Source organism: Phoenix dactylifera, chromosome 8 (assembly GCF_009389715.1).
Source record: "Phoenix dactylifera cultivar Barhee BC4 chromosome 8, palm_55x_up_171113_PBpolish2nd_filt_p, whole genome shotgun sequence".
NCBI classification, from domain to species: domain Eukaryota; kingdom Viridiplantae; phylum Streptophyta; class Magnoliopsida; order Arecales; family Arecaceae; genus Phoenix; species Phoenix dactylifera.
Window position 1 is genome coordinate 17,319,041 of NC_052399.1, and position 16,450 is coordinate 17,335,490.

At 40.5% G+C, this 16,450-nt stretch overlaps 1 protein-coding gene across 1 annotated transcript; it reads left to right on the forward strand.

Annotated features, from left to right (window-relative positions):
• The first annotated feature begins 2,433 nt into the window (after nucleotides 1-2,433).
• LOC103710901 (subtilisin-like protease SBT6.1) lies at nucleotides 2,434-15,769 on the forward strand. The gene is made up of 10 exons (XM_008796828.4): nucleotides 2,434-3,281; nucleotides 4,287-4,415; nucleotides 4,769-4,921; nucleotides 6,869-6,985; nucleotides 11,330-11,514; nucleotides 12,251-12,514; nucleotides 12,602-13,673; nucleotides 13,907-14,431; nucleotides 15,108-15,168; nucleotides 15,259-15,769. Exons 1-10 carry the CDS (start codon nucleotides 2,724-2,726, stop codon nucleotides 15,348-15,350), a joined length of 3,156 nt encoding a protein of 1,051 aa, XP_008795050.2. The 5' UTR covers nucleotides 2,434-2,723; the 3' UTR covers nucleotides 15,351-15,769.
• The last annotated feature ends 681 nt before the right edge of the window (nucleotides 15,770-16,450 follow it).

Consider the following 16,450-nt stretch of genomic DNA (forward strand, 5'->3'; position numbering starts at 1 on the left):
CTCGGAGTGTCGCCGGGAAAGCCTTGCACATCATGGCTTCCGAGGCTCCTTGTAGGGCCATTAAGACCCGGTAACTCTCTAGGTGGTCAAAGGGATCTGCCTTGCCGTTGTAAGGCTCCACTTGGGGCATCTTGAACCGGAGGGGAACCGGTTCATCTTCAATCTCCTGGGAGAAGGGCGACTTCGTATTGAACTCGAAGTCGCCGTTACATCCCGATTTTCTCCCGTGGAGTGCCTGGATTTGGCGCTCCAGCTTTTCGACCTTCTTGTCGAGTCCATCACTCTGGAGGATCGCTACAGCGGTTCCTCCGGGTGCAGGCTGCCCTGGAACCGACTCAGCTTCTGAAGGCTGTGGCCAGCCTCCGTGATCTCTGACTGGGTGCTCTCTCCAGAGGGAGGCCTGGACTTGAGGGTCCTGACCTCGAAGAGGAAGCCCGCTTGTAGGGGGCTCCGGTTGAACTGGAGCCGGGGGAGGCGGTGTTGCTGGGATGCCCCTGGGTTGCAAGCTTTGGACGGCGGTAGCCAACGCCTGCACTTGCTGCACCAGGGCATCAAATTGTTCCGGTTGAACTTGAGGTGCTGGCTCAACCGGGGGTGGTGAGTTCCGAACGGAACATTCTGGGCTTGGTGGAGGACGTCGAGAGGCGTTGGAAGCCCCTTTGCTTCTTAGCTTCATGGTAGCGAACTCGGGCCCTTCCTCTAGCGCCAACTGTTGCTGGAAATTGGACCCGGGGGCCGCCGCGAAGCCGGGGAAGGAGGAGCTCCGCTGCTACAGGGGGCGGACGGCGGTGCGCCGGCCGGCTGCGTCCTCCGCTGCGGGGGGGTGTGCAAGTCCTGCAAGGAAAACCGGTGGCCGGGCTTCCCGGCGCCGGCCCTCCGATGCCTAAGTCAGAGGGGGCAAGTATGTGGAGAGAGCAGGGAAGAGAGTATATGGAGAAGACAGCAAGAACATTTGGATAAGATAAAGAAGACGAAGAGGATGATGTCCTCAATTGTGTCTATGCTTCCCGGCGGGTTCAGTCCCGGGGATCTGTTTCCGTTTTTTGTTTGTTCCCCCCCTGGTTCTCCCAGCTTCCCTTTTATAGGAGGGGATTACGTTACTTGGGAGGTAACCGGGGGATTTGTCCCTGTCTGTGATAATTGGGCACGATTTGGCCCATTTATGGCATAGTGGAGAACAGGGCCGAATCAGACCGGAATCAGGGAGTTGTCACGGTCGATCGGACCTGTTGGAGTGGTTGAACCGCCGGCCGTAGCGGGCCTGGGGTCTGTGGATGGTAAGTGCATTTATTACCGAATGAACCGGCGGTCAGGTAGAGCCATGCGCTCTGATGGTTCAGTGATCCGGAGATCGTCTTGGGCCGTGTTCATTAAATGACTGAGTGCATCGGAGACTTGAGAGAGTCTCGTGCATTAATGGCAGGTCGTGCCGAATACCTGCGAAGATCTTATGCCTTGATGGCTTGGAGATAGTGGCAGGTCGCAAGCCGTAGGAGTTGTCAGTCCCTTGGACTTTAGGCGGAGGTTGAACATTTGGTTAAGGCATCGGCTCGGCAAGAGTGCCGAGCCGAGCTGGTCGCCCAATGGGGCGCCCTGTGGCGGGGTTGCTTCAAGTACTCCTGGTCGGCGCCCTTTAGGCGAGCACCTTCTAGCAGAGCGCCTTGGCGCTGTCTTTGGTCGGCACTTTCTAACCGAGCAGCTTTGGGTGGGGCACCTCTTGGCGCGCGCTCTGGTCGACGCCCTCTAGTCGAGCGCCTTCCTGGTCGGCATCCTTCGGCCGAGCGGCTTTTCGGTCGGCGCTCTTCGGCCGAGCGGCTTTCCGGTCGGCGCTCTTCGGCCGAGCGCCTCTGTGGATATATGACTTAGGGTTTTTCCCCTAACAGATGATAATTTTAAACTATAATAAAAATATTATTGTACTTTATATTTATGTATCGAAAGTATTTAATATCTTACTTTTATTTACTTTATTTTCCTAATTGAAACAATTATTAGTACTAAAAATATATTATAAGTATAAATAAAAATATTAATTCTATAATAATAATAATAATAAATATATTTCATATAATTAATAATTTATTGGACTAATAAATATATTTTTATAGAATATATTCATAATTATATCGATATATTATTATAATATATTTTATATAATTAAGAAATATATTTATGAAATATAAGAAGAGTAATTTTGGTATTATGTGGTGAGAGAATTTAGATTTTTATAAAATATTAAATATGTTATTTGTGGATATCTAAAAATTTTTAATTACTAGAATATAGCATATTAAATATGATAATTTTAAATCATCAGGGATCAAAGGTAACCATCATGATGTAAAATTAACTTTGGGTCACCAAACACAATCCATATGTTTATAACGCCTTGTATTTAAACATGCGCGTCTGTATTTGCAATCTTGTGATTCTTCAAAAGAACATCTCTAGAGAAAATACAAACCATGGCGACGATGGATCTGTGAACCCTAGGACTCACATGTAGTCTTGGACCGGTGAGGTCTTTGTTGTACGCATCTTACTGTCCGTTTATGTCCGCTCGCGTTTCTATTTTTTCCATCATCTTGCTCGCCCTGAGACGCCAAGCGATCCCCGGACGGCTATCGCCGCGGCGGCGAATGGAGGGAGTATCGTCTCCGAAATCCCACCTAAGCCTAATTAAAACCGCTTCTTGAGGTGATCTCCCTGGCTCTCCACCCCCAATGGCCCTCAAAGGTCGGGCCTTTCATGGACCCCTCGCTCTTCTCCCTCTCCTTCTCGTGCTATTCCCCCTCCCCCTCCTCCGCCGGCAGCTCTCCGATCCGTCCGCTGGCTCATCTCCTCGCCTCGTCCCCAAGAACGGAACCCTAACCCTCTCCCGGAACTACGTGGTGAGGTTCTTGGAGTACAGGAAGGCGGAGGACCACCTGGCCTACCTCGACGAGAATCTTGGATCGTTGGACGGGTGGAGATGGATCGAGAGGAGGAACCCGGCGGCGTCATTCCCCACGGATTTCGGGGTCTTGGAGATAGAGGATTCGCATCGGATGGCTTTGATCGAGGAGCTCGAGAGGTTGGGGCGGGTGAAGGACGTGTTCGTCGATTCGAGCTATTCACGGAGTTTGTTCGCGGAGGAAAATTCGAATGATGGGACCTTTCTGGAGTGCAAGAAACGCCCTGGGAAAATTTTCACATCGATGTCGTTCGAGGAGGAAGAAGACCGGGCGTATAGTCCGGTTAGCAACGCATCAATTTGCTGGAAAAGGAAGCTTTTGATGCAGGTACATTTTCTTTCTTTCTTTCTTTCTTTCGTTTGGTTTCGGTGTAATTAAGCCTTGTCCTCTTGTGCAATTCTTCTCTAAATGGTGAAATACGCATCAAAATATAAATCTTGGCAACTGACACATGATCAAGGAGCTCTGCAATTATTCACGTGTCGATGACAAAATAATCCTTTTCCACTGGTTCTACTTTATCCACCCAGGACTGCATTGATAGAGTTGGACAGGAAGTAGGAGTCTGTGAATAGCAGCAATTGCATAGGAAAAAAATGTTAACGAAAAAAACAAGAAAGAAAAAAGAATAAAAGAAAGGGAGGTATCGAATTAATTTCTAGCCAATTAGATCCACTCCGGCAGTCAATCAACTGGTCAGCAAAGTTAATGGTGGAATGTAGAATGGTAGATGCGATATGGTGCAAAAAATATGACACTACTGGCAAATGATGCCGGGCTTTCACAAGTGATGGTGCTAAAGATAGTGTGCATCCAGCGTGGAAAGGAATGGAGGGTTATTTCATTGACTGAAAAATACTCTAAAAATATTTTTTTCCTGATATGAGGACTGAGGGGGAAAAAAGGCTATTTTGTTTCTATTTGAAAAGCCTAAAATAGAAAACTTTGTAGAAAATTCGAGCCTTTTTACTTATCCCTCTGCAGAACTAGGATATGTCGAGGCACCTGAGCATCAGAGTGATGGTGCGTCGGAACCTAGGTCTTTCCAACTTGACCAGTTGGCACCCTTGTAGAAAATGGGTCTTTGGCTCTAAGTTAGTGCGCATATAATATGCATGCCTCCAGGCTAGACCATTCAAAGTTCTGAGTGACTGGACTTTCCAATCTCTTGGAAAGAGCCAGATAGCATAATTGGGCTCTTTGTTCTTGAACTGGTCTTGCACCACCCTATTGAATTAGTTCACTGGATTTTAGTGATTGTCTCTGATAGTTTGTCACAGTTCTGCTTTTGCTGTGTCGGAAATTATTTGACAGTTATTATCCTTTTTACAGAGATCCCAAGTTACATCTCTTTTTGGAGCTGACAGACTTTGGGCTCGGGGATTCACTGGTGCAAAAGTGAAAATGGCAATTTTTGACACTGGTATTCGAGCAAATCATCCGCATTTTCGTAATATCAAGGTATAGTTTTCTTTAAATTTCTTCATGTTTACACAAGAGGGCAACATACAGTTCTGAATTTATGAACGATACTATGTTGTTTTGCATCATCACTTGGAATCATGCACCCTAGTCTTAATATAGTAGTTGTTCATATGCCTTTTTCTGATACAAGCTTCAACACAAGATGCTCTGCTTTATAACTTATGATTATCAGAAATTTCATATCTCTGATGCATCAGAAAGCAAAGATGGTACTTATGGTTTTCCATTCTAAATCTCGTCAAGTTTCAGTGTCTGTGTTCATGTGTAGGAGTTCTATTTGTCAGTAATTTACTGGAACATGAGGTTAAATTCGTCACTAACTTATCCAGGAGCGCACTAACTGGACAAACGAGGATACATTAAATGACAATCTTGGGCATGGGACCTTTGTAGCAGGAGTTATTGCTGGTGAAGATGCAGAGTGCCTGGGTTTTGCTCCAGACACTGAAATCTATGCATTTCGAGTATTCACTGATGCTCAGGTAATGCATAATTTGCCTTACGAAATTTAGCGTGTAAATGATAGTGTTTTGTATGATACTGCTTACCTTCTCATCCGTCATCCATTAAATATCTTTGTTTTATGTTATCATGTTTTTCTCTTCCGCTTCTTTTGATATTGACTGAAATATTAAGTTGAAATGCCTGCATTCCAAAAAAACAATAGATGGTTCATCATCAGGATATGTTCCCCTTTTGGTTTCTGTTAAGTCATCCAAATGTTTGGAAGACAGATGTCACACTTGTTACAAAGGCACTGTTGTTACTACTGCTGATTGCTGACATGATTATTTTATATCTGTTTTACTTTTATACCATGAAGGTGTGCTTGCAATCATCCTGAAAACTCCTGTATTAAAGACCTGTGGCAAGCATGCTTCACATAAACAAGTCTTCTCACGAAGTAAATGAAGTAAAACATTTTGTTGCTGTGTTAAAATTCATAACTATTCTTTGTCAAACTCTTGCTATCCTTGCTACATCTCTTTGCTCAGTCATCATCAATCATCTTCTCTTTCCTCATATTTTTGTGATTGGATTGCTTTATTTATTATATTTTGCAAATGCTGATTACTTTGCTATCTCCATGAACTCCATGCAGATATAATTACAGTCATGACATGTTTTAAAAGACATGCAAATGCTATAATATCACAGTAACTCTTGCTTCCAAGTAGTTATATTATAATTGAACCATGTCTTTCTTTGTGGTGAGAAAACTGCATTGATGGAAGGGTATGTAGCCTAGGAACTCCATGGCAATGCTCCCTGCACCAAAATCATCTTGATTATGATATTGCCTGCCAGCAGGCAGGTTAGAGCTCTAATGTCCAGGCCAAACAGGCAATATCCCAAAAGACTTAAGACAACCAAAGAAATTTATCTGTCCGTCCGTAAAAACATTCAACATCATGATTATGGCACCACTTGCAAGCACCTGTAATCAAACTAGGTCAATTTCACTTGATAACTTATTATATTTCATAGCTGTAAACATTTAGAACTACCACCAACTTGTATAGTAAGTTTCAAGTTTAAGTTTTTCCAAAACTTTTGATCTTAATATATGCAGCACAAGTGTTTTAATATTGGAATTATAGATTTTGTGGCACATAAGTTGCAAGGATCGCGGAGGCATTTTTTTTGCTGGCTATGCCCTAATGCAAAATCAAAATACTGTTGACAGCTGGGATGTTATATGTCTCAAATTTTTCTTGTATCTCAGTACTTAACTACAAGACAAATCCAATCTATATGGGCTTGGATACATATACCAAGGTATTATCCACCAAAGTTTGACAATGTTCTATGATTGCCTCTCATGCTGTCATCGGTCTTTAATAAATTCAAGTTCAAATTTCTTGCTAAGGCAAACTTGGGAGAAGGAAGAGCTTGCCATGACCTTGAAGGACAGTTGGCAAGCTGAAACTATCTAGCTGATCATGCAGATCAAAGTCATATAATCAGGTTAGGTTCCTCTAGGTTCCTGAAAACGTGGAAGGAGTAGAGTAAATGAGGGAAGAATCAAGGTCTTGTACAGAGAACTTGTTTGTTCTAGTGCCAACCTATACTTTTCCTAATGGAATAAAATTCCTTTAGATGGGGAAAAGTTTGTAGACTTCCCATACAGTGACTTCTTGTCTTTGGTAAATGGATAAATTGGATCAAGTTGAAATTCTATATTGTGTTACCCACCATGCGTGATGCTTTATTTTGTAATTGGTTAAATTATACTCATATATTTGATAAATTTTTCATGCCGATGCTAAATTTTTATGTTCATTTTTCTTCATGAGAATACTTTCATTTCCTATCAAGCATTTTGTGACTGATGTCATGCATTTTGTGTTCCAATCATGTCTCGGAAACTTTCAGTTATTACATGTTCTGGCATGATTTTGAGAATTCTTTCTTCAGCCTTGTTGCAGGTATCTTACACGTCATGGTTTCTTGATGCATTTAATTATGCTATTGCAACCAATATGGATGTGCTGAATTTGAGTATTGGCGGGCCTGATTATCTGGATCTCCCGTTTGTAGAAAAGGTACTTTGGAGGTTTTGCTGGATGATTGCGACCTATAATACTTACATTAGCTTATTCAGTGTAACCTAGAACGCTAACCTCTTCGACTCTACAAGTCATCGGACCATTAGTATTATTTAAATTTTGCCATTGAATTCCAAATGCTCCTTTTTTAGCCTTGATATATAAGTTTGCAGATTCTTCTAAATCTTACTATTAATTTCTTCTAAGCTAGTCATTGTAAAAAAGACTGTTAATTAACATTTCCACTGAGCTGATGACTAGCTTTATAATTGGCAAAATATCTGCATATTTTCTCTTTCAGTTTAACTTTTACTTTTTTGATTTCTTTATGGTAAATAATTAGGTTGGCAAAAATCTCAGGTTTGTGCAAAGAGCTTGAAAGATCTACCTTTAAAAGACTTCGTAGTATATCTGCATGTCTATATGTTTGTGTATCACCTTCCCTTGGTAGTTTTTGAGGTGATTTAAATTCAAATTATCTTTAGATTTAGTTATTACATTTTCAGGGTTCCAAGTCAGTTAAACTGTTGTTTTATCAAATATTAAGTGCCTTAATAAATAAAGTTAGGCATCTTCTATTTTCTTGCAATTTTTGTACATATTTTTATATTTTTATGGATATTTTTGTGGCTTTGGTATCTTATTTTGGGGAAGATTAGTGTCTGTGCGTGCAACTTTAGGCCTAGGTTAACTTAGAAAGAGTTTATGTTGTTGGGTTGGGTTTATGGAAGAATGAATTTAGCTATTTCTAGAATTCCCCAAAGGATTTAAATTGCTCTCCTTTTGAGTTTTTAGGGATAAGTTCATGAGGTATCCCGATTAATAAAGGAGTCCAATCTAATAAGCTTTATTTAATGGCTCTAGATATAAAAGGAGAGAATATGGTATGAAATTTAATTTTGGGTGATTAGTGAAAAATATTGCCTTCTGGAGTATGATTTATTCATAGGCAGATCTTCGGCATAGGAATCTAAAAATATTTCATATTCATATCTATTTTGAGATTTAGAATTTATTTCAGGTTCCCACCCAAGGAATCCTGTACCGCCTCGAACCGCTTGGTTTTGGGCATTACTGAGCTGTATTGAGGGTGGAACCATGCCAGTCCACCCCCTGGTTCAAGAAATCTGATGAAACATGGGAGAGGAAGAATGAGAGAAAGGAAAAGAGAGAGAGAGAGGTAGGGGAGAGAGAGAGGCAGGGAGAGAGAGGGAGGAGGAAGGGAGGGGGAGAGGAAGGGAGGGGGAGAGAGGCTGAGAGGAGAGAGAGGGCTTTCGAGCCCCCTCTCCTTTGCCCCTGTTCTCATGCGGTTGGAGGAGAGGGGGCTCGAAAGCCCTCTCTCTCTTAGCCTCTCCCTCCCCCCCTCTCTCCCCTTCCTCGCCGGCTTTAGCTATGTCGATATGGGCTTGGAACGAAATAGTATAATACTGTACCATACTGTACCATTGAGCAACCGGTATGGATCTTGATACCGGCACAACATACCTTATCCCCGCCTTTTGTTGGTTTGATACTCTTGATTGGATCGATGCATAAAATGATGAATCAATTTAAGGATTTTGCATATGTACCCATGCAAATATGGGTTATTGCACATTGACCTCTCAAAAGTCATTATTTACATATATATATATATATCAATTCATCTTGTTTGTGCAACAATGCCCTTGTTAAACTTTTGGCTGATGGTGTTGCTAAGCAATATTTTAAATATAGAATGGATATATTACACTGTTGTATTAAGACCCCTAAAAAATTATGCAAATACTTATAATATAAATTTAATTTAATTTAAATTTCCAGGCTAATTAATGCAAAAGTGTATAGAGTCATTTTATTCTTAACACAATTGCTTACTAACATTGTTATCAAAAAATGGAATGATAATTGTGAGAAAACAGGATGAATTGAACAGTATATATGCGAATAGTAATTTTGAGGGGTAAATATGTATTATACCATATTTGTAGGGGTATATATCTAAAAAATCCCATTAATTTAGTAAACCTCATGACCTAAAAAAGGGATGACAAACCATATTGTACTTTGTTGGCAACAAGGGAGAAAGAAAATAGTTATCTTACAAGAGTATATGGACAATCCTATGGAAATTCTATGTTGGAGAAATATCATATGAAATTATTTTCGAGGAGATTACCCATAATATTCTTAGGCCGTAAATCTACATCTCCTTACTATTGTTTTTAATGAAATATGCCATATCGAAGAATAACCAGATGACGTGGTGTTATATACTAGAGCATGCTGGAATGCTAAATTTAAATTATGTAGGAGTGCTATAGTGAAAAGGTGAAAAATAGTTGGTTGCATGTACTCACTATATTAGTGTTGAAGATAGATGACAATGTGGCTTCAATGAACTTGAAGGCTACCAGATGCTATAAAGCATTTATTTGTGGCACCTTCATTATAGAGGAGAAGAGAAGATACTTGGTAATTTGGTATGTTCTCTAGCAGTGTCAATTGGGTGAATAATGTAGTTGCCCTCTCGTTGAGTGATTTCTATGCTTGAGAAAATTTGTACAACAAACCAACAATAGTCAGACATGCAATAATTTTTTGGTTAGGAATAAAGGGAGTTAATATACAAGATCATTTCAAAGATGAGGTCTTTGAGGTTGTTGGGGTAGATATGTGGCGTATCTTGGAAAATTTTAGTAATAAGTACACAAGATAGTGTTGCAGCGGGCATTGATAAAGATATAGTAATTAATTGTTGGTTGATTCATTTGCTATGAAAGGCATATGAGGCTTAGCAAGGAGCAAAACCCAAATATGTTCACAGGTTTGAATCAGCAGAGCAGACCTAGATACCTAAGATTCCATTTGGCATCACTTCTAGTTTCCAATTTTCAATTTTCATGAAAGCCAAATCCAGTTTCTTTTCTTTTTTTTCAAAACTGAAACCCAGAGCTTGTTTGGTAGTCATTTGGATTGTGGCAGCGATGGCACTATCGGCAGCAGCAGTGACGGCCGGCGAGTGATGGTGGCACTGATGGTCAGCAAGGGTGGCTGGCAGCAGTGATGGTAGCTAACAGCCAGAGGTGTTGGCTAGTAGCAGCCGATGGGCTGCAGCAGGTGGTGGTGGGAGGCCAATGGGTGTGGTGGTGGTGACAGAGGAGGCGGTGGTGGCTATTGGTGGTTTCCGTTTTCAAAAAAAGTGAACTAGTTTTGAGAGCTTTCATATTTTTTGGAAACTTGGAAAGAGTTGTTGAAAAAACAGAAAGTGAAACAGGGTAACTAAACAAGCTTTTTGCCTCAGTTTTCATGTTTTCACAAACAAAAAATGAAAACTGGAAACTGCTAGTGATGCCAAACAGGCCTTAAATGAGAGCCGTGAAAAGAATCAACCTGTGCTAATTAATAGAACATTGCCTTGATCACAACAAATGTTGAAAAAAAAATAAATGAAGGGTGGACACAGAGACCTAGATGAGGGATGTAAGAAATAACCTATCAATATTAATTAACAGAAAATATGACTTGACCACAACAAATCTCAAAACAAACTATCACATAAAACCAGCCACTCATGACTTTGTCCATGATGACTTAATTGATCAGCATCTCTGAACTTGCTTGTATGCATGCATATTTCTAGCTTAGGTAGACACGTAATCATCCTCTGGGCTATTGTGGTTTTGCCTATCGGATTTGGAATGAAGTAACTTTGACTTGTTTTTTGCTAGTTGCTCGGCTGACACTTGAAGCCAATTGTAGTACTTCTTAAGCTAGCTTCTTTCTTTGAGGAATCTTTATTGATATAATTAATCATCGACCAGGACTCTCGCTCATGTTATGTTAATTTGTCGTGCTGGTTAGTATTTCATTTAAATCCTTTTAAATGCTGTTTTTTACCTAGTGACATTGTCATAATGAATGCTATGTTTCTAGCTTTTCATTCATGCATTTATATTTTCATGTATCCATCAGTTCATGACAATAAACTTAATAAACACATCATTTCTTATAAATTTGAAATATTTTAATTTGTAATCTCACAGCCTGAGAAAATTATGAATGCTCTTTACTATAGTGACCATTACACAGATTTTTGTAGTCTTCATAGAACCTATTGTGTGTTGGAGTTACTTTGAAGGTCACCAAGTCGGTATTGTATGTTGCTGTAACTCTAGGGTACAAATAGACATTGCAGTGGAACCTGCTGTGAGCAACTGATCTTAAATTCTCAAGGTAGTTTTCATAAGCATAAATTCTAGTTATTAAGTCCCAACTTTGTGTTAAGAAACAATTTTATTGTTAAGTCATTCATTGTGCAAACCTATGCGCTAATTGTTAATGCCGTTGACTGGTAATCAGGTTTGGGAGCTCACAGCAAATAATATTATTATGGTGTCAGCCATTGGAAATGATGGACCTTTGTATGGTACACTAAATAATCCAGCTGACCAGAGTGATGTTATCGGAGTCGGTGGTATTGATTACAATGATCATATTGCTTCTTTCTCCTCACGTGGCATGAGTACATGGGAGATTCCGCATGGGTAAGCTTTTTATTCATTTCTAGAAATTTATTTTTTGATGTCAATGTTTTGCTAGCCTTCTACGAAATCCAAACATTTATGATATTGGCTTTAAATGTTTTCCTAAATAAATCTCGTATAACAAGTCTGTTTATTGTTAAATCAACTGACTTATTGACACACTGTATGCTTTATTTACTTTATATATTTTTCTGCCATTATTATCCACTGGATTCTAAGGATTAGAAGTTGGCATCAAAGTTTTCGATCCTTCCCTAGATTCCCTTTGCTTCTATGATGTGCAATATGTAGGATGTTGAATTTCTGCTATAACTGTATCATATATTGACCTGATGCTCTAAGGCTTGGTAGAAAATGGCTGAAGCCTTGGTCTGAGCAGAAGTAATTATGGAATAGCACTATGAATTTTCTGTAGAGTTTTTCGAACATTTTTTCTGCCTTCCACACATTCTGCATTTTATGATATACTAAACATGCCTATATGATGTAGCTTCATCACCTAGGAGTGCCTTGGAATCTCTTTTCATCTATATGTGTGTGTGTTTGTGTGAAAAAGACTTCTCTGTACAATTATTAACATTTGGGAACTGTTAAAATTATAGCCACCCTGCCCAAACAAAAATATTGACATGTGAACATGTATATGTTGTTTTTCCTAGCTTCAGTGTTGGAAAATTACATCTGTCCATGCATATCAGTGAGGAAGATCACTCACGTTTTCTGTGTGTCTGGACAGATATGGCCGTGTGAAACCAGATGTGGTTGCATATGGTCGTGAAATAATGGGATCTAAGATCAGCACAGGTTGCAAAAGCCTCTCAGGCACCAGTGTTGCAAGTCCAGTGGTTGCTGGTGTGGTATGCTTGCTTGTAAGTGTTATCCCAGAAAAAAACCGGAAAGATCTTCTGACTCCTGCAAGCATGAAGCAAGCTCTAGTTGAGGGTGCGACCAAACTTTCTGGTCCTAATATGTATGAGCAAGGTGCTGGCAGACTCAACCTGTAAGTTCTAAATTTTAAGGTGCCTCCTTGAAATTTAATTGCATCAATGTTTATAATAATGCTGCAGTGTCATTTTTTTCCTCACAGCTGGGAGGCTTACGAAATCCTGAAAAGTTATCAACCCCGAGCTAGCATTTTCCCATGTGTTCTTGACTATACCGATTGTCCCTACTCCTGGCCTTTCTGTCGCCAGCCTTTGTATGCTGGGGCCATGCCTGTCATCTTCAATGCTACAATCCTTAATGGCATGGGTGTGATTGGTTATGTTGAGAGCCCACCTATATGGCAGCCTTTTGATGAGGTTGGCAATCTGCTCAGCATTTACTTCACATACTCAGATGTCATCTGGCCTTGGACTGGTCACCTTGCGCTTCACATGCAGATCAAGGAAGAAGGTGCCGAATTCTCGGGTCTGATTGAGGGTAACGTGACACTTAAAATAAACAGTCCACCATCTCGTGGAGAAAAAAGCCCACGAAGTAGTACTTGTGTGCTTTATTTGAAACTAAAAGTGGTTCCGACCCCACCAAGATCAAAGAGAGTTCTATGGGACCAATTTCACAATATAAAATACCCACCTGGATATATTCCAAGAGATTCCCTGGATGTTCGTAATGACATTCTTGATTGGCATGGTGATCACCTGCACACGAATTTCCACATCATGTACAACATGCTACGGGATGCAGGATACTATGTTGAGACACTTGGATCGCCTCTTACATGTTTTGATGCTAGACGCTATGGAACATTGCTCCTGGTGGATCTTGAAGACGAATTTTTCAGAGAGGAAATTGAGAAACTTAGGGATGATGTTATTATTGGAGGGCTGGGACTTGTCGTTTTTGCTGAATGGTACAATGTAGATTCAATGGTGAAGATGAGATTTTTTGATGATAACACACGGAGTTGGTGGACTCCAGTTACCGGAGGTGCAAATATCCCTGCGCTTAATGAGCTCTTGACCCCATTTGGTATTGCTTTTGGGGATAAAATTTTAAATGGTGATTTCTCAATCAACGGTGAGCAGAGCCATTATGCCTCCGGAACTGACATAGTGAAATTTCCAGGTGGTGGTTATGTACATAGTTTTGAATTTCAGGACAACTCAGAAAGTGGTGCTACGCAGAACATACTGCAGACTTCTGGGATGACCAAGGTTCGCAGCCTCGTCTTCTTTTATGTAATCTAATAGTATATATCTTTTTCTCTAATATCTGAGGATCTTCTTACTGTTTGACTAGGTAAATGATGGAAAAATTAAAGAGTTGAGACTGGGTGGGTGTGTTGGTGGATTGGGAATTTAGTCAATCAGAAAACAAATGCCTATTATAATTCATGACATCTATGATTCTTTTCTCTCATCTATTCTATTTCATTCTATGGTTGCAGCTCTCTTCAATTCTTGGTCTAGTGGAGATTGGTAGGGGTCGAATAGCAGTCTATGGGGATTCCAATTGCCTTGACAGTAGTCACATGGTAACAAACTGCTATTGGCTTCTGAGGAAGATGCTGGACTTCACCAACAAGAATGTTAAAGATCCAGTGCTTTTTGCAGACTCAGCAAAAACCAAGGTCCCGCTGCACGAGGATGGTGGCCGGTTACCATCTCGTAGAACTGATGTAAACTTTTCGTCATATTCTGCGGTAGTGGGTAAAGATTTGATCTGCCACCATGACTCTAGGTTTGAGGTTTGGGGGACAAAAGGGTATGTTCAACTCATTGGCAGGAATAGAAAACTCCCAGGATATCCTACCATTGACCTGGGTAGTGATTTGAACATCACAATGAAGGGATCCAATCGAAGATCAGATGATGTTACGATACAGATTGATGGAGGAAATAATTCTGGGGCTGTAGGTAGAAACAAGTTTCACAATAGCGTGGACTTCTTGGGTCTGCTCAACCGTGATGAGGTATGAACATAAGGCTCTCTTCCTGATTTTTATTTAGAATATCAGACAGACTAGGACTTTTATTCATGAAGTTTACTGGTATATGTTCCCTACATTATGCATCAATACAATATAGTATGGGAAAACTTGAATAAAATTTCAATATTCTGGATGCGAATTAGATTACCATGATTCTCCTTGAAGTCTCTATAAGTTGCTTCTTTTTGTAATTTTATTTTTCACTCATATGAAATCAAAGAATGCATTAATTGGTAGTATGCAGTCCAAGGAATCACGGCCATGGGCCATGCTGTCCTTATTTGTTATAAACAAATCTATCCGAGTGGACTAGATCCTTTTCTAGTATCATCTGACCATAAGTGACCAAACAAAGGAAGCTAATAAATTGTCATGAACTACTGACAAATTTTATTATCTATTTTGTTTTTTGGTTTTGTCATTGGTTCTACCAATTAACAGAGAAAACAGAAAAGAGAAGGGAAAAAATCAAATAAATTTATGCTTTTGGTGCTTTCATCTCTCATTTACAAGATATTCTCCTTTATGAAAATAACAATATCCACAATGGAACTTCAGATTGTAGAGCATTAAAGCCATATCAGCCAGCCAAGCATTTTATTTAACACTTGTTTTCTGCTGATTATTCGCCCGATAACTGATTTGATACTGTCTGCAGGTTGACATACCCATGTTAATGGCAAGTCAATGGGTCGTACCTTTGTTTGTTGCTGTGACTGGTAAGTACGACCATAGGGAATCAATAATAAATTGTAAATTGCTGATTTTTTCCCCACAGTGGCCTATTGATTTCATCTGTTGATTCTCAGGCCTTCTGTTATGCCTAAGCTGGCGTATGCGGCAGAAGCGACGGCGGCGAAGGAGAGGGCCGGGTTCAGGTCGAATTTCAAACCTAGTCTAGCTGCACTACGTGTTATAGTATTCAAAGGGCTATATTTCTGGCTGTGCCATGGCCATACACGTTACCTTTAGATCAATTCAACAGGAGATTTCAGGTACTCATTGAGGATCTTGAGAAGTAGACTAATGTTTGAGTCGGAGTTGTGGGGCCCAGAACCTGATGCTCTTGACCCAACAGGGAGCATAATAGCCCGTCGGCTGCCTTAAGATCAGTCTCTAGATAGCTGTGAAAGTGCCCCAATGTTGTATCATAATCCATTAATTTTGTTGTGTTACCAACTGCAAGTGCCATCGATCTCAATCAATTATTGGCTTTTTAGCCTTTCCCTGAATTTTTGTGAGGTCGCAAATCGATTCAAGAGACATCCTCAAGGCAATTTCTATTTTCCAATTTTTTTATAATGAAATTTTTATATGCCATCTCCAGTGCCATTAATTTATACAGAAACAATGCACCGAGAATCAACATAAACCTGCGGAGGAAAAAAAAAAGAAAAAGAACTCATAATTCATAAACATGAAAACATGTATCTTATATTTCCTTGAACTACCCTGTTCTACAACTGACAGGAAGCTTCATATGCTTTATAAAAAAAAGATAAAAATCATTCTGCCGCCTGGATGCCAGTTCGAGATTAAGATCAGGCGGTGCCTTTTCTTTTGTCCGCCGGATCGATTTTCCTTTGGTTGAGCGCTTCAATCGGTGCCTTTTTGTCATCATTTTCATTTTTATCATAGATATCAGCCATCATCTTCATCTTATATTTCTGGCCTCCGCCATACCATTCCTTCCAAGCCATCTTGAACACAGGTTTCCATCTTCAGATTCCATCCGTCACCCCCCGAAGCCAGACCCAGCCAATACCACTTTGGCCTGGAAACATGTACTTCCAAACATGGAATACCGTACCGGCCGGTACGTACCGGTCCGGATAAAAAACTGATATTTTCCGATTTTTTATCCGAACCGGCCGGTATGGGTGCGTACCGGTTGGTTCGGGCCCGTACCGGCCGGTTCGGAGCCCGTACCGGCCGGTACCGGCCTCGTACCGATGCGAAACGGCCGGTTCGCACCGGTACTTTTTTTTTTTTTTTAGAACC